Consider the following 18707-nt stretch of genomic DNA (forward strand, 5'->3'; position numbering starts at 1 on the left):
ACTCTCAGATCGCGACTTTGGCGTGAGATAAGCTTGCGTGTAGTCGCGACCTAATGGCTGAAGAATTGGGCAGCATCGCACAGCGCTATAGTAACTCTTATCCTGTGGCAAAAATGTGTTCCGCGTGGTACACGTGCTTTCACAGGCGTCTCCGTGAGTCACAAGTCGGCCCACTTTCAATGCATGCCGTCGCGTAGCTTAAGATACACACAAGGGTGTCCGGCAACGCAAAAGGCCTGAAATGGGTCTGAAATAAGCTTCATATATAGGCTCTCTGCTTAAGGACTGTCCGTTTGTCAGCGCTCTTGCGTTGCTAGTCTCGACGACAGTTCTCTGTGTAATAATAAGCTTATACATTGAGTTGCCAGGATTTCCTCTTTAAAGAGTCGATGACAGCTATGTATAGCAATTAGCTGCACAGCTGACTCAAGCACACTGCACGAAACTGCACTTTGCCGCCCCGAGCGAGGCTGCACATATCGGCCTGTATATATTATACATGCATCACGCGTAATGCGAGCTACTTTCGGCGCATCTTCTTTCTTCGCGAATCTGTCACTTCCTCCACTAATGAGCAATCAGTAGAGCCCAGAGTTATGAATATGTTACGGGGATGGGCAACCGACAGGAAGAAGCGAAAAACGCACAAAGAAATCGAGCAAGGATCGAGCGGCACAGACGCGCCCGCCTCGTTCCTTTCAGGATGCCTCTGCCTGGTTAGGCTGGGCGACCGGCACCCCCTGTCACAGCGCAGCCGGCTACACAGAACGCCTCCACAGCCGCTCGCCGCCACCGCGCTTATCTCTTCTAAAATGGTTCCCTCCCTTTCTGCGGCGCCCTCTTTGGTCGGCAAGCTAATGCAAGTGCTCGTCGAGCGACGGCACGTGTTATGGCAGGCCTGCAGAAGCTACACGCATGGGTCTCGGCTGCCTAATGACGTCTCCTGCGCAGACAGTCGTGTAACCAAACAGCGACCCACTGTCTGTGGGGAGAAGACGCGACGAATGCTTTGTTCCTATAAGCCACGGATAATTGTTTTCAGAAAAAAAAAGAAAAACGCCGAGCGTATACACTCAGAGTAATTCTGGCACTCGGAGAACGGGGGCAGCGGTTGGGAGCATCGGGGACATACGGTGCCGACGCGACGGGCAGGTGTGCCGTTCGCGCTCCCTTCATTTCATTTCGCCCATTTGCATGTTTCGTACCGAAGTCTTGCCATCACTGCCGTTGAACAAGCATGATATGTCTGTCCGTCTATGCACCAGTACTTCTTGTTTTAAGTGGTACTTTATCTCGCGGTTCGTGAAGCCAAGTCACCGTATAGTGCTCCTTAGATGACAGTCGAATGTGAGCGCGCACCACGCTGAGCCTTCGTCCCCAGCTGAGGGTGCTTTGCTGCACACAACACTCGAGATTTTTACTAAACATCACTGAAACGACCCGCGACAAATCGTATTTTAAAGTGAATAACTTTCGTACGGTTTTCTGTTCGTTTTCGCGGTTGATGGTCAGTGGTTGGCGGTCGCGGACTCTCACTGCTGATACACGAAGGGCGCGAGCTCTTATACGCAATCGAGTGACGGGGCCCGTTCGCCGACAACGGTAAATATTTGAAATTAAATTACCTTGTGTGTCAACGTAGTTCTCTCAAACTTATCAGGTGTAAGCGAGTAGCCCGGCTTCTCGGTACGAGCTGCAGCAGCACTGTCGTGCGAGAGCTTTGGGGCGTCCGAAGGTTTAGTTGCCCTGGGGGAGCGCTCGGAAAGGATTGCCCTTCCCATCTCCAGCTGCCCTCTTCTGTTCGGATTTCTCTTCTTCACAGAATTACACGATGCACGAAACAACAAAAGCCACGTAATTAACCTTGCCGCGGTCAATGTTCGCCTTCGAGTGCGTCAGTCTTTTAATAAAGCGAATAGTTCGCTCAAAAGCCGTCCGGCTATTCGGTTACATTTGCAATCGTCGTCGATGGTTTCTGCGCATTATTTTTAGCGTATACACTAGAAACAAGTAGGTCGGGTGATTTGAAACGAACTAAAAAAATATGGTGCCATCTTTGTTGGTCCCGTCGCGCCGTTGCTACTTGCTCCGTTTTTTAATACGACGTCACGGGTTTAATTAACTTGTCGGAGCAATCTCATTTCAGTGGGAGCGGAATGGGAACAAAAATACCCGCGTATCTAGCTTTAGATGCATTTTAAGTAACCCAAGGCAGCACAAATTAATGAGGAGTCCCCCACTCTACGTCCTTCATAGATCGCGTGTTGCTTTTGGGGGCTTAAAAACACTATATCAATCCGTCAGACGTGTTATCATTCCACCCGCCGATACATGGGCTATACGCATAACTGTCGCCATGGAATACTTTAGTTCGTCACTGCGATGCTCACGGATTTGTGTCGTGTTCCAGAGTAATCCCTCGAACACAGATAACAGCTTCTCTTGATGATGATAATGATGACGGTGGTGATGGTGATGACAACGTGGTGACGATGCACTGTTTGATTTTGTCCACAGTGGCTCCCGTGGTGGGTCCGTTCTCGTTTCCCGCCAACTTGAAGGAAGGCATGCGCGCCATCGTCACCTGCTCGGTGCTGGAAGGGGACAGCCCCGTCCGCATCCGCTGGCTCCGGGACGGAGCTCCCCTCGCACCCGACGGTAGAGACGTCAAGGTCGAATCCAGCAACGAGTTCTCCTCTACGCTCTTTATCAAAGAGGTCAGCGTATGTCGCACTGTGCGAAGACCACAGTTAGAGCTGCTTCGACAGGAGCTTCTATGTACAAGGTGTCCCAGCCATCATTCACCAAGATTTTTTTTTTTAACGCACACCTTTCCCACTGATACTATTTGATGGCGCTGCTATTCCGTGCGCAGTAGTGTTACTGTATTAGCCTAAAGGGAGCCCACACGTTTCTCCAGTCCGCACGGGTGCGCAGTCAGTAGCGTAGCCAGGGGGTGACACACTGCGCAGGTGCCTCTCTCCACCCTCCCCATCCTCCGCAATTTCTATGTTAGTATGCAGTTTGCCCAGACTCCCCTCCACCCCCTCAACCACCCCGTCGCCAGTCAAGTGCATGTACCCCCTCCCCCCCCCCCCCTCTATTCCGAAAAAAAATTCTGGCTATGCCACTGTGCGCCATGACATGGTAAACGTGGTAAACATGGTAAACATGGTAAAAAGAAAAAAGGTAAACACACAAATGTGTATTTCGCTGGAAACGCCTCACTTTGACGTCTCTTCCCTAGAAACGCCCAATTAACATCTTGACAATGAAAACAATTATTAAAAAGTTAGATAATTACTTTTGACTGAATAATTGAATGTCAGGGACTAAGAGATTACTGGCGTTTTCTCACCAAGACACTAACCACGTGCACTTGCTCATATTCACATTCAATTATCCGTGTTCTTTTCAAACTTAGTGCGTGATAGCTGGGAAACCCTATAAGCGTAGATACGTACTTTCAGACGGAGAAATCGTTTTGCTTAGCATTCGCTGCACCGAATTTGATTAAGCTTCTTCGATATTAGAAAAGCTAAAACTTGAGGCTGTTGTAAATAGCTACTTAGGCTATCAATTTGTCTACAAAAATTGCTAAATTGTAAAAGAAAATAGGTTTATATAATTAGCACTAAGTTTACAATTCTCTAGCTCAGCAATAAAAAGCGATATCGCAGTTCTGTGAACTGCATCTATGAAAGCAGCTGAAGCAGGCAAAGTTGATAAACTATGCGCCGCTTTGTAACACATAAATAATTTCTCATTAACAATTTAGCGGAACCGCCGTGAACAATATCGCGGTTTACCGTGAGCTGTGAACTAATGCATTATACAGATGCTCTAACAAATGTATATTAATTGTGATATCCATTTTGTTGAAGATTGATGAGGTGTAGGAATTGTGCTTGTATATTTACATCTTTAAATTAAAGTGAGTATTGTGCCTAGCGGTGGCCATGCCTAGTAGTGTGTGAGCTAAGTGCATAAACACCTGGAGCTTGTGGCGACATTCACGGGCATAGTTTCCAGTATTTGTGGTGAGCGCTGCGCATGTCACAAAGTTCGTAGTCCATACCACGCTTCAATTCCGTATTTACGCTTTGTTTCGCTTAGGTGAGCTACAATCATCGGGGTGAATACACGTGCGTCGCGTCCAACGCTGCGGCGTCTGCAAACTTCTCCTCCACGATGGTCGTGAACGGTGAGTACGGCCCATGCGCTTGGTTCTTAGAGGGGGGAAGGGGAAGTGGGGGGAGGGGCTACTTTGTAGGAGTCCACCCGCCTAGTCGACTGTCCATTCCGGCCACCGCTGATCTGCTGCAGCTGTACCAACGCCGAGGAGGAAACTTGTTGATAGTGCCTGTCTCCTCTTCGCGGGTACAGATCAAGCCAATCATCGACGGCTGCAACGGCCGAAATGGGCAGCCGACTGCGTGGACCCTTGCAGAATCCCCGTCTCCCACTTCCTGTTCTCTACAGAGCTGGCGAAGCTGGAGATCTGTGACTGCTCTTGTCTTGTAGGAGAGCAAACTTGCCGAGATGATAGCTGTTCAAGGTTGCCGGGCTAGCGCTTGTAGGCTCGTATGCGGAAGTCAAAAAGCCCTGTAACCCCATTAACCACGGTAATTTAATAGGCGTGCCAATTTTCTCTTGTATTTATTTCATTTTCTTTAATGCAAATGAACTTCCAGACCAAATGCGATATCGTCGTAATGTCACTTTCGTATTTTGTGATGGGTCTACAACAAGAAATTTGCCGTGTCGTTCACCTCATGAGTGGAAGAAACAACCGCGCGGTGAGGCACACTTAAAATGCACATGAAGTCAGGGAAGCTTATGTGACAGTTCCGCTCAACAAACGCTTGACACGTCGGCAGCTAAAATGTGCCCCCAAAGGAAGAAAGGAAAGCGTGCCTTCCTTGGAGACATAGTCTCTGTTATGCGAAAATTTTGTTTTAATTTAATGTATTTTCCCAAAAAGAAATACATTCTCCCATCGAAAACTCTACAGGTGATTATGATTATGATGATGATGATGGACCTCTTTTATAGCTCGTACCAACTAAGAGACCAATAATCTGGCGGCAGGGGGTAGCTGAAGAAAATTCTTATTTAAAAACGAGTAACGTGAAGTAAAGGAAGAAACCGAAAAGATATTGAAATAACCAGACTGGCACGTGAACGAGCAGTCAGACTAATTGAAGGGTGAATTTGAAAAAAAAGTTACAATCACGGGATCTTATCTGCACTTTTCTCCGTTTTCTTTAGTTCGACAACCTAAAGTTGCTGCCACAGACTCTGTGCGGACAAAGGCCACTAATCTGCATGCGCCAGCCTCTTCGTCTTCTGTCGAACTCCGTAGAGGTGGTCTAGCTTGCTTCACCCATGCAGGCATCGCACGTCCTTTCTCTTCCTATTTTTTTCCCCGGCTCTAGCACTCCCGACAGTCCTCGACAGTGACCACGTTACGAAGGCGCTTGCGCCAATTTGTGTGTTTTTCTCATTCGCTTCGGGTCTCTCCTAACTCCTTTTGTTCCGACGAAAGTACATCGTCCGCGGCTTCTAAGTATGTAAGCGGGGGTGGCAGAGAGACGAGAGAGAGAGAGAGTCCCGCGTACCTGAGTAACCGAGTTACGGGCAAGTGGCGAAAACTCTTTCGTCATTCCCACCCATTCTTCGTCGTCGACAGATGTTGGATTTTCATCTCCCCTTTCCCTCTGTCCTTGCTGCTCTTTCCCTGCTCCACCCCTTGGTAACTGTCTCGATCGTTGCTCCCTTGCGCTTCACCCGTCGCACCGCTCAGCGTGTCGCGCAGCGACAGCAGGGCTACGCTATACTCAGCGTGCGACGAGATTACCTCGTCGTCGTCAAGCCGCGACGCTCGCACCAACGTGTGCCGCAACCGAGTGCGTGCTGTCAACTATATACCGGCGCATTTCGAGGGGGAGGAGGAAGGGTGGTGGCGCAAGGCTATAACTTCGTTTTCTCGTGATTAACGGAATTAGGGAGGTTGTCGCCGTACAGGCCCCTTCTGCTTTCTGACGTCGCCCGGCTATGCGCCTCACGCGCCGATGTTTTTGTTTATTTTTCCCCGTCGCCGGTTCTTTAACCGTTTATTCGTTTTTCTCTTGATGTCTCCTGAAGCCTCGCTCATATATTTATTGCCACCTTTTAGTTTGTTTTTTGTTTCTCGTGAAATTAATCTTCGCGTTACTAGAAAGTCCTGCCAGGCCGGTTCGGCGCAGCAAGGCCTGCGTTTTGGCCAGCCTCGACAGCTTAACGAGCTGAGGAGGGAACTCGTTAAAGTTGGAACTATTGAGAGCATTAAGAGGCTTACCGGTGTTTTGGAATATTTCTCTCAGAGTTCGCGATTCTAGAACACTTTGCCTCAGCATTTTCCAAGTCGTGTTAATTCTCGAATTCCGTTTTCTTTTCGTTCTTTTTTGTTTGTTTTTTTCTTGCTATTCACGTTGTGCTCATAACTGCAACGCATGGTATTACGCGTGTAAGTAGCAAACTCTGTATATATAGTGCTCGTTCACTTGTAAGGCTGCTTTATGTTGCATATACCACGTCCTGTTTCAACTAGGAAAAGAAAATATTTTTTCAAGACGAAGTTGCGGAGATAAAAATGTCTCTTCAGTGGCCGCCCACACCGCTGAATATTTTATGCAGGGCGTCCCAGTTATCATGTACCAAGACCTAAAGATATGCAAATACCACCCAACTGGACATAAACAATGTGATGTCGTTGCCGTCGCTTGGAGATACTCGGATATCCTTTTTTTTTTTTCGCATTCCGCCTAATTACAAAATTAGTCTTAATTAATCAATCAACTTCTCAAATATTATAACTAGATGGAAAATCTCAACGAGAAAATTGTAGGGCAACACGAAAAACTCCCGACGTAGCTTTCTTTTGCGCAATACGTGCTAGACGAAAGTGTTTTCTTTTTTTTTTTTTTTTCGAGCATGAAAGAAGCCCGCGAATACGCGCAAAGTGCTTCGAACGGCCAGTCGCGCGGCATTTTTTTATTTTACTCTGCAGCGAGAAAAAAAAAAAAGAAGTGACCCACAGGGGGCGACAGCAGCAAAACACCATCTAAAAAGTAGAGTGAAGAAACGGTCAAATACCCGCGCGAACGGAGGCGGAACTTGTTGCACACCGCTTGCATCCCCGGCGGCCCGAGGGCTGCCGGTCTTCGTCGTTATCTGCTCTTTGGTACAACGCACCGGTGGTATCCCGCGGAAGGGATAGCCACCGGTGCAAGGCCGCGTCAAAGGTGACCTGGTCGTCACCTTGACGCAGCCTGTGAGGCAATCAAAAGAAAGAAGCAGGGCGTTGCTCAACGATAATGAACTTGTAGCGCCCACCGACGCCGCTACGCGCGGACGCTAAAGGTCGGCGCTGCGTAAGACGACGAAGATAAAGTTAAGCGGCGCGTGCTCGTGGCGCAAGCACGGCACGCGCTAGTCCGTTCTAAGAGCCTGCGAACGCTGGTTCTCCGGTTCTGGCGCTCCGATGCAGCCCCTCGGTTCCCGACAAAAGCCGGAGGGGGCAGCTGTCACCGGCTTATACACAGAGAAGGGTGGCAACGACTGCAAAATTTTGGCTGCTATTGCTGGTTAAACATACACATTGCGTGATGTTGTACACTGCACAGGATGAAAGTAAACGCGATTGTATGAATCGCCGATAGTTGTGTAGGATCTGTGTCTTTATTACAGTGAAGATGTTTACGGCTAGGGTTCCGTGCATTTTTTATGTCCGTCAACAAATCTGTGTCACCAAAAACTGTCATCATCAGCAATGACTCGTGTCACTGCTTGAGGCGTGTGCCGTGTCGGTCTCGACCGGCGATAGCGGGGTGCCGGCGCGGCGCCGGTTTATTCACCGGCGGTGGCGCACGGCCATTTTTTGTTGGCGGCGGTGGCGTCGGCGGTGCGGGAACCGAAACCACAAATTTAAGAGAGCCGCTTCGCTACATTCCTCTTTGCTAAACTGATCGAAATTCTGGCCTTTTCATACCACGGGCAGAGAGGACCGAATGTAGAGATGGTGAAAGTGAGATAAATACAAAACGTTTTTCAAGTTTTCTGCTCCTCAGCCGACGTATCTAAAAAAAAAAAAAATGGGGCACATATGTAAGAGCGTCTATGTTAAGTGTGTTTGAATATTAATTTCTCCGCGAATATGCAGAGCCTTGCTGTTGCGTCGCAGTTGCAATTTATTTTCTTGTTTTGCTATGCCTCAGTTTATATGATATATTTTTCCATTGAGCAAAAAGTCAGTGAATTCGTCTAGAATTGCTAAGCCGGCACCGACTCCCGTGACACTCTTTATATATGTTAACCGTGCTTCCACTTGTTCTGAATAAGATTGTGTGTATGCAATGTGCTTTAAGTAAAAAAAAAAGAATAACAAACACACCGACCTCTTCTATGACCATCATTTGCTGGGTTCAGCGCCTAAGCTTTCAACCAATCAGCAGATGCTATAATGCACCTTAGCGACTGGACTATAAGTGAAATCACTTGTTCTGAATATTAGTCACCTTTTGCTTATGTAACTTTTCTTATTAAATTATTATTATTATTATTATTATTATTATTATTATTATTATTATTATTATTATTATTATTATTATTATTATTATTATTATTATTATTATTATTATTAGAAAGTATCTTGATTCTTTCTTCCCTGACGAAAAAGAATCAAGATACTTTCTTTTTTTTAGGGGCAGCAGATGAACTTCTTTTTTTCAGCTGAGACACGTTATGATGCGGTAGAAAACAAATTTGCTCAATTTGTTACTTGGCATCATCAGGTTGAATGAATGAAGTGTAGATTAGTAGAAATGCAGGCATTGCTCGGATGCGCAATTATTTCCGGAAAAAAAGAAGAGTTATTTTTTAATCTGCACGTCGAAACTGTTTTAGAGTTCACTGCGGCTATAGGTGTCAGCTGCATTCATTTCTTTATATGAAAGCTACAAAGAAATAGTACCATGCAGCAGACCTGTTAAAATATTTTTTACACGTAAAAATGCACAAAAACTTTTTCTATCTTTCGAATGCAACGACCGGAATAATGCCAAAGCTTCCAACTGGCATCTTAAGCACATGGGGGCCAGAAATTTCTATCTTGCTACAAATTGCATCTGTAGCATTGTGCCGCTATCAGGCATATCGTCGATTCTATTCGCCGCTACAGTTCCCACAACCCTAAAGCCGTGATTCCAACAATCTGCAGGCCGCTGTTTCTTCTCGTTTCGCCATATGACGCTCTTGGAGGAGAAGTTTCGGAATTCCACGTTGCGGCTGACTTGTGACGGCACGCATGAGCAGACGCGTGGAGAGCAGGGTTACTTTTGTTTACATTGTGTTGTTCATTGTTCCCCTGCTTGACCTGATTCTGTGCTTGAGGCAGGGAAAAGATTTAAACAAGTCAACACAAAATCTCAGACGAGGCTGGATTGACTTAAAAAAGAAATCCTTATACGTATTTAAATGGCGCCTACAAGAAACATCGGCGGCGGCGGCGCGCCGACGCCCCGGCACGCACCTCTGACCCCCGCATTCAGAAATGCATCTTAACTTGAAGCCCACGCTTTTCATTTAAATGACGTCTGTCGTGAACGCACTCAAGAAAACGCAATCAGTGTCTTGGGCGCCTCCACACCAGGTGTCATCTATATCAAGTCAAACTGCTCGCGCGTGCGTCGTCGTCTTCCGCAGCTGGCTCCATCGCAGCTCATCGTGCTAGCGTTCCCATGCTGCCCCTCCCTCTGCGAAGGCGCTGATGGCACTTGCCCACTACCAGTCGGTGCGGCGATTTCGGTCTCAAATTCTTTGTCTCAATACATCGCGAAGTGAAAACTCGAATGCATGTAACGAATGTACAACACGAATGAGCGCGAATGTATAAAAATAAGTGTGTGCGTATCTTTCGTCACGATGACCGTCGACCAAGACGTTAAATGTGTTCGTACTTGTTCTAATGTACTTTGTCCCGATTCTGTGTCACCTCATTGTCGTGTGCTACACAGCTTCGCATGGTCATCCACGTTCACAGAGTGGAATGGCCCATAATTTTATGTTAGATTGTATTATGAAACCTTTATATTGTCTGTATGTTGTTAATGCACTATGACGATCGTTCAAAAAGACTTTCGCGATTCATATTCTCCAGTTTTGGGCACAATTTCTTCTCTTGTAATAATTCAGCTGCATCACGATGACATGTTCTGCTTTCTAGTCAAATGTAGAAACATTTAGAAGGGCTAGGTATGATTTTATATTGTTTTCTTCTTTGCATGAACAGGAAGGTATCAACCGTGGTAGACAATGTATTAGGATGCACTGCTATTTTGTCAAACTGCGGCAGGTGAGAAGTGCATTTGTAATTCCATGCAACAGGAAGCCGGAAACCTGTCAGGCATTCATAACGCGTTTATTCTCTGCCCCCCTCTCAGACCTGTTCTAAGAAAAAAATAAAGGGGGAAATTAATAATAATAATAATAATAATAATAATAATAATAATAATAATAATAATAATAATAATAATAATGATAATGATACACACCACTTGGCTGACACTTCCCTTCACATGGATTAGAACATGTGCGTTGGATCTGCATTATTTTTTTAAAGCGAAGTTTTCTTGGCCTCTACCACCCACTTTGCGGGTGCTGCTATCTTGCAAAATTGGTGGCCCCAGATCTAGTGTAAACGCATTCCGAATATTGTGCAAAGCGAGGTGACCCGGGATGATAGCGAGAGATATAAACTGGATGGGAAAGGCAGGGAGGTTAACCGGATAAGATTCTGGTTTGCTACCCTGCTCTGGGGGAAGGCTAAGAGGAATTGAAAGACGAAAAGAACAGCGGAGAGAAAAAGCAAACAAACAAAAAGAAAAAAACTAGGGAAGGCCGTGAACGTCAATGAGAATTACAGTCTCTTCAATAGGCCACTCGAAAGTAAAAATTTCAGGAGTGACTTGACTGTCTTGTGGTGAGACTTCTGCACAGGTCGGCGTTCCAGAACTGTCTGCTCCGAAAGTGACCGGTAGTCAAGACGCGCCAGCGCAGTTGCGCCGTATCGGGGACAATGACAAACAACGTGTTCGATAGTTTTCTCGTCGCCGCAGTGGTCACACGCTGCACTATTCTCCCATACGACGCGGAAAGCGATGCTTTCGGGGGACGGTAGGTGATCTACGTAAGCTCAGACATGAGCGCCGACACAAACACGTATTCGTTGTCACGTCGTCACCGTCATTCCTTCGTTGCAATACTGTCGTTCTTTCTTGCGTTGTCGTCATCGTAAATATCAGTCCATCGTCACCATGGCTTCGTCATTATGCTGGCTTCGTAATGCCTTTCAAATTAGGCCGTCATCGTTATTGTGTCGTCGTTATACAGTAACCGTTAATTTATCGTCGCCATTCCATCGTCGTCATGCGTCCATCTTTATTCCGCCATTGCCACTTTATCGTTGTCATTCTGGTGTCATCATTCCGTTGTCGTCATTCCATCGTCGTCATGTCTTCGTCATTATGCCGTCGCCATCGTTCCATCGTTTCCATTTACACGTTGTCATTCTTTCACCGTCATGTCTTTGTCATTATGGCGTCGTCGTCACTCAATCGTCAGGCAATCGTTCTCATGCCGTCGTCATCAAGCAATCGTCATTACTCCATGGTTATCAATCCGTCGTCGTCACGTCGTCATAACGTCGACGTCATACCACCGTCGTCATTGCATCGTCGTCACAAGGCCTTCGTCATTGTCATGTCATCATTACCATGTCGTCATGGTTGTTCCATCATTATTCCGTCGTCGTTCTTCCGGTGTCGCCATCCCATTGTTGTCTTGCCGTCCTAGTCACACCGCCATCGTCATACCATCGTCATTCCTTCGTCGGCATGCGTGTCATTGGCGTGTTGAGTGCCACAAATTTACGTCGAGTAAGTAGCTTTACGTTGAAAGCGCTTCTTTTTCGGTTGTGTCTTGTGTACCTAGAAATTCTCTCTAAAGAAGTGCAGCGTTCCTCACAAATAACCATGAAAGCTTCGTCTAAACAAATTCTCGCAGCACATAAGAACCGCCTATATTTACTTTGTCTCGGCATGTTGCGCTTTTTGAGACCAAGGAAGCATAGTTAGCTTATGTTTGGTGAGGAGCTGACGGGCGGTAAAGTGGGTTTGTTTTCTTCGAGTGCTTATCACATAATTTCACCTTATTATGTTAAAGCTGGTTTGGCTCTTATCGTTCGATTCAATTATTAATTCTTTTACTTTTAGCAATATATTGGTAGGTTTTTTCTTTACGGTTGTCAAATGTCGATGCTTATTGTTTTAGATGTCAAAGCTCTGGCTCCAAATTATTAAATGGTTGCATTCGATTCAAATTGTGATAGTAAATAAGCTACAATTTTCAATAGGCATATTGTTTCCGAAGAATGGCAAATAAAGAAGCAATTCGTGCAGGTTCTTCCAGCCTTTCGGTATATAACATAATAAGCGGGCATACCTAACTTCTTATTCACCGCACAAATAAAAGAACAGTGAAACAGCACTCTGTTTCCACAGTGGTTCTATAAATGCCTAAAATTTTTAGCTCGAGTGTGAGTAATGACTTCCTACTATTGCTTAGCAACGCAAATATCTTGAAAGAATTAACACGGATAGACGACAAATGAACATTTATTACTGATAAATTCACAAAAAAAAGGAGCCGGAAAGAAAGTTAACTATCCCCAGCAAACCTAGCTGCAACGCTTAACCTCTTCAGCTATGATTGAGTTTTCTTAACGATGAGTATAGTAATTTCGATTAAAACTAAACCATGGTAACCATAAGTGTAACAGTATCCATTCACACAACGCGGTAGCTCGGCGTCTATGAGGTTCTATTGCTGTGTGTGAGGTCACGGGTTTTTATTGCTAACCACGGCGGCCGCAATGCGGGGAAGAACACAATAAAAAAAAACTCATGTGCTTTGACTTTGATGCACGTCTTAACATAGGTGGTAGGAATTTATGCGGAGTCCTTCGCGAGACATTTCTCAGTTTAGTGGAAGCATTTCGCGTGTAAGCAAAAGTTGAAAGAACACAACCACAAAAATAGATTAATTTTCTTATTGCTCGGCTCTGTAAGCTGCTATCGGGACATACATTGCATTAGTCAAACACGCACAAGTGCGATCTACACTCGATTTCGATATAAGATGCGAGATAGAAAAATAAAAAAAGGTGTTTCACAGCAACCGTGCTCTCCAACCTTGTGGGAATGGGAATTGTACAGGCCGAGGCGAAGGATCTTTTTTTTCTCGTTCTTTTGATTTTTCCGTTTTGGAGAAAGAGTAGCATAATGAACAAGTATCCCTAAAATACCTTGTGTAAAAGTTTTCATGTGAGGGAAGTATCGTGTCGTAACTTTCTTTCACAGATTCTTTAGTTGATATTAGGCAGGTTCGCCAAATTCATTTAATGCCGTTGGGAGACACACCAAATTTTCCTCCCTACTTCACACGTTTTACGTACCTGGCTTCTTCGCTCACATTTTTTTTCTCTTGCTATCCTTGCAGTAATTAGGCATCATTTAAGAAGTGGACATTTGATAAATTACAATGCCTTAATTAAACCGACCGCTGGAACGACTGACTCGCAATGAAAAAGAAAAAAAAGAGAAATGCATGCGTCGTAGGCCAATGGCATTAATTAAGCCGTTAAGCTTTCGCAGTCATTAAGATTTTTTCCTTCGAGTTTTATCGTAGGCTTCTCGCTGATTCTTCGCTTAGGTCTCTTTGTATCTCGTTAAATACATAAGCAATTAGCGTGCAGGTTAATAGATTAACCAACGCTTCATTCAATCACCTGCTTTCCTTATGCAAGAAAAGTGGTATTAATTATTTCAGCCTATTTGTGTTTTTATACTTAGCTCAATGTAGATGTCCTACACGTCGAACAGAGGCAGTTTTCTCAGTAGCTTTTTCTAAATGATGCAGCAAAAAAAGTTTTTTTTCGTTCCCTATGCAACGGCATGTTAATAGTCTCACAAGCATACAAATAATTTTAGTTAACAAATACATACATACATACATACATACATACATACATACATACATACATACATACATACATACATACATACATACATACATACATCACACGCGGACGGGCGGACGCGCTTACGGACGGGTGAGCGGAGGGGCTCGCTGGTGGACTTGTGGACGGACAACGATTTTAGCACTATGCGGTTACTCCACATGCCTATCTACTCGTAGGTTCTCATACCAATTATTCAACAAAAACACCAAAGTGGTCATAAATTAGTCATGTCTGATAACACGCAGTGCTTACGCCCCTTTCGGTGTTTGCCGTTTTTCAGTGCCACCGCGGTGGAAAGTTGCTCCGAAAGAAAAAGCTGCAGTGGTCAGTGAAAACGTGGTCATCGACTGCCAAGCAGAAGGGTCCCCTGCTCCACGGATCTGGTGGGAGAAGTCGTCAGGTCAGTATAAATTATCTCTAACGAGCTCAGTACCTTTGAGTCAACTTTACTTCCTTGCCTCTAACTACTAGTAGCCTAGTTACACTCCTTTCAATGTCTGTGTTAAACACATCTGACGTATCATGTGTGGTTTACGCATGAAGCTCTCATTTTGAATAAAAACTAGTAACCTATGTTTTGTCTTTCTACCACAAGCGCTTAGCAAGCTTTTACGCCCTTTGGAACAAAACGTTAGTAAAAACAATCCATACGTTCACAGCTGTGTATAATTTGGAAGTGGCCTCCACATGCGAACGTATGCTCATGAAATAAATGCAATACAAAGCTTATCAGGGTGAACAGAAGACGAGAAGTAGTGCGGGGAGGGGAGAGGGGAGTCGAGGTAAGCGTAATCCTGTGCACACATCATGAAGAAATTTTGATGGTGCGTTCATGACAGTGATTATCATTTATGAAAACGAAGTACTTTCTCAGATAAGTTCTGAAATTTCTCAGACATGGTGGCGACGGATTGGATCGGCATTTAGCACTCCAGAAAATTTCGTGTGGGGCGAAGAGGAGCAGACAGTGTTCAATAAGCTGCGGCAGCGCACGCAAGCGCTCCTGGCCCACGCGCGTTTTGATGAAGACACTCCTACCGCGGTTCACAACGACGCTAGCAATGTCGGATTATGTACTGTACTCGTGCAGTGGCAAGATGACGCTGAAAGAGTAATAGTTTACGCAAGCAGAACCCCATCACGTACGGAAGAGAAGTATTCGATCACGGAAAAAGAGAGTATGTTATGAAATGTCACCCATATTTGTAAGGTCGTTCATTCAATGTTGTCAGTGACCATTACGCCCTTTGTTGGCTGACAAACTTAAGAGATCCATCAGGTCGACAGGCGCGCGCTAGAGCCTTAAAAGTCATAAGTTAGACGTGACTGTCATCTATCAATCGACGAAGCGGCATACGGACACCGACTTCTTCTCTCGCAACACATTGGAACCACCCGCAGCTATACAGAAGATGATGACAACGCAGCCTTTGTCGGAGTAGCCAAGACGACCCCTATTGAACAGCAGCAATGAGACTACCCGGAGCTGGCGCCCATTATTGGTTTCTTAGAGGGTTACACCGACGACATTTCCACAGGTTTCGCAAGAGCACTAGCGTCACTTTTCTTGCACAACAACGTTCTCTATAGGATTAACTTTTCTACGTGTAGAAGCACCTACTTACTCGTCATCCCAACTCCACTCAGGAGGGAAGTATTGCGAGCATGCCATGACGAAGCGACTTCCGGTAATGTGGGCTAAACACGAACGTTGTCCAGAGTTAGACAAAAATACTACTGGCCGAGACTCGCGGCGACCATTCGGCATTACGTTCGGGCGTGTCTCGAATGTCACAGACGCAACTTGTCACCTGTCAGACCAGCCGGATTCCTCCACCCCATTCCAGTACCTGTAACACCATTTGCTCTAGTTCTCAGCCCATTTACAACTTCTTCTACGGGGCGCAGATGGATTATCGTTACGAAACCAAGGCTCTGGAGCGAGACAAAGCTGCTGAAGCAGCCACATTTTTCATGGAGAATGTTGTTCTGAGGCAGGGCTCTCCAGCAGTAGTGATTCCTGATAGAGGCGCTGCATTCGCAGGCGAGCTGTTTGACACCGCTTTCAGACCCAGAAGCACCACTCACCGGCAACAACGGCATACCACCCTTAAACGAATAAACTGACAGAGCATCTTAAAAAAAACACTCGCGGATATGACGTGCGTGCACCCTTGATGTGTAGCATAATAACTAGGACGAGATCTTGCCGCATCTTAGTTTTACACATAAAACAGCTCCGCAAGAGAGGGTACGAACGACACCGTTCCGTCTCCTCCGCAGTCGTAAAGTCGCGACAATGCTAGATGCAATATTGCCGCATGAGTGCGATGACATCGAGACGGATTTAGAAGACTTCACTCGGCGCGCAGAGGACGTCAGACAGCTTACACAAGTATGAATCATCCGCAACAGGACTGTGACTTAAGGTGCTAGCATCTTCGTCACTGATCCGTCTCCTACGAACACGGCAAAAATTTTCGTTTTGCATCCGTATCTTGTCTTCGCGGCCTCTCCGAGAAACTGTTGAAGTGGTACTTCAGGCTGCGCAAAGGTCTCCGACGCTTAAGTGACCTGGGGAGGTATTCTGTAAGGAGGCCACCTAGTGGGCATGTCCATTTCGTCTGCTGCTGAAGTGCTGATTGGCTGTGGCGCCTGGCGGCTGTGGACGCGCAGCGCCGCCCAGACAATCAGAACTTCAACAGCGGACAAAATGGACATATTCACTAAGTAGACTATTACAGAATAACTCCCCTGAACTATGAGGTTGCTCCTGACAGTCTACACAACTCGAGGCGTAAACGGCATGTATACGAGGGGCGGTGCATGTGGTCAGTATGAAGCCCTGCGTTTCTGAGTTAATTTGCACTACTGAGCACTGCAAGCGTCTGCAGACGTTGGCGACGTGACTAGAGTATCGGGACGTGGCTGTTTGTGAAGACAGGCTAATTCTGTGTCTTAACGATACCACAGAGGAAAATGGAGCGAGAAAAATGAGCAACAGCCATCAACCACCCGTCTCTGAGTGATGACGAAGTTTGCTCGTCGCCTCGATAAATATAGTGTCAACTTTTGTCGCACCGTTAGCCTGACTCTGGCGTTATTGTGTTGCGACAATATAATCGTACTTACACAAATACTACGCACGTTCTTTGCCAAAATTTCTGGCCTCGGAATACGCCTAGTGTTGTATTCCAGTTCGGGACAAGATTATAAAGGGGTTTACAGTAGAGCTGTTAGAAGCTCGCTGGGTTTCTCTTGACGTGCGCAGCTTCGCCGAGCTGGGGGAGAAAGAAAGCTGACAGAGAGTGAAAGCAGAGTATACATATAGCATCCCGCAGCATAGCGACGTGGCGAGGGTGGGTGTAACCTAGCAGGGGAGAAGGGGCAGCACTCACGTGATCGAGGAACGCGACCCGGATGCATGCCCTCTCCTGGGGCGCGCGAGGCAGGGGGTGAGGCCAGGGAGGAGGGGCGTTCTTCTCCGGCGGCTGCTACGATGCTTCGATGTCCGCCTCGCCCGCCGCTCCGTACAGAGTGGAGACAACCGCGGCGTCTACTACGGCGTTGGCCACGCGAATTGCGGACGCCGTAGGGACCCGTTGCCGGCGCTCATGTGTCTTGTGTGCGGTTTGGCACTACATTACTGGGCTTCCCCCAGCTCCACTGGTCTCTGGTGTTTGCGATAGCAGAGTCACGCATAATTTTTTCTTTGCATTTTATTTTCGCCTGTTCGCCGAGCTCTCGGTTCCCACTGCCGCTTCGCCACGTGCAAGAGCTGCGATCGCGGAGTTGCCACTGTTCATTTTACGAAGTCTCTCTCCTCCTAATTTAAAATGGTGGTAGTCCCGCGTGAATATGGTTAAGGAGTATTACTCACAACCTCGAGCAAGATGATCGACACTGTTCAGTGGCGAAGCCAAGCGGAGGCAAGCCCCCCCCCCCCCCCCCCCCGAAAAAAGAAAAGCATCTGCGTTAGTATTCAGCGTTCCCAGACCTTATCCCCCCTTCTCCCATCTTCCCATCCCCGGTCAAGTGGGTCCAACCCCTCTGCCTCACAAAAAAAATTTCTGGCTACGCCTCTGGCGCTCTTGTGCAGTGGCGTCAAGCAAGCACTCTTCGAAGTCGCGCGCTGCATCATCGCGCACTCCGTGAAAAGCTTTGACATGTTCGATTGTGTCACAGGTACTTTTATAGTGCTGTCCCTTTAGCAACCTTGGTTTGTGTCCCGGACTATGCCAATCTTTCCGATAGTGACAAAGATGTCAGCACTCGTCCTTTCAATTTATTTGGCGACGGCAGTTCGCAGTAACGATGAATAAGGCTGTTCGGGCAGCCACTTCGTCGACTTCTGTTACTTTGCGGCCCCAATTCGAGTTATACTCGTACTATATATATATATATATATATATATATATATATATATATATATATATAGTACGAGTATAACTCGAATTGGGGCCGCAAAGTAACAGAAGTCGACGAAGTGGCTGCCCGAACAGCCTTATTCATCGTTACTGCGAACTGCCGTCGCCAAATAAATTGAAAGGACGAGTGCTGACATCTTTGTCAGCTTGTCATCTTGACA

The 18707-nt window shown here is 46.3% G+C and overlaps 1 protein-coding gene across 1 annotated transcript in view; it reads left to right on the top strand.

Annotated features, from left to right (window-relative positions):
* Positions 1-18707, top strand: part of LOC126536325 (cell adhesion molecule Dscam1-like) — a 400621-nt gene that overhangs the window by 324119 nt on the left and 57795 nt on the right. Inside the window, exons 10-12 of the mRNA XM_050183244.3 lie at positions 2518-2717; positions 4117-4204; positions 14400-14519. Coding sequence (XP_050039201.1) covers positions 2518-2717; positions 4117-4204; positions 14400-14519 — 408 coding nt within the window. The remainder of the gene's footprint in view (positions 1-2517; positions 2718-4116; positions 4205-14399; positions 14520-18707) is intronic.

This window comes from Dermacentor andersoni, chromosome 4, assembly GCF_023375885.2.
Source record: "Dermacentor andersoni chromosome 4, qqDerAnde1_hic_scaffold, whole genome shotgun sequence".
NCBI classification, from domain to species: Eukaryota; Metazoa; Arthropoda; class Arachnida; order Ixodida; family Ixodidae; genus Dermacentor; species Dermacentor andersoni.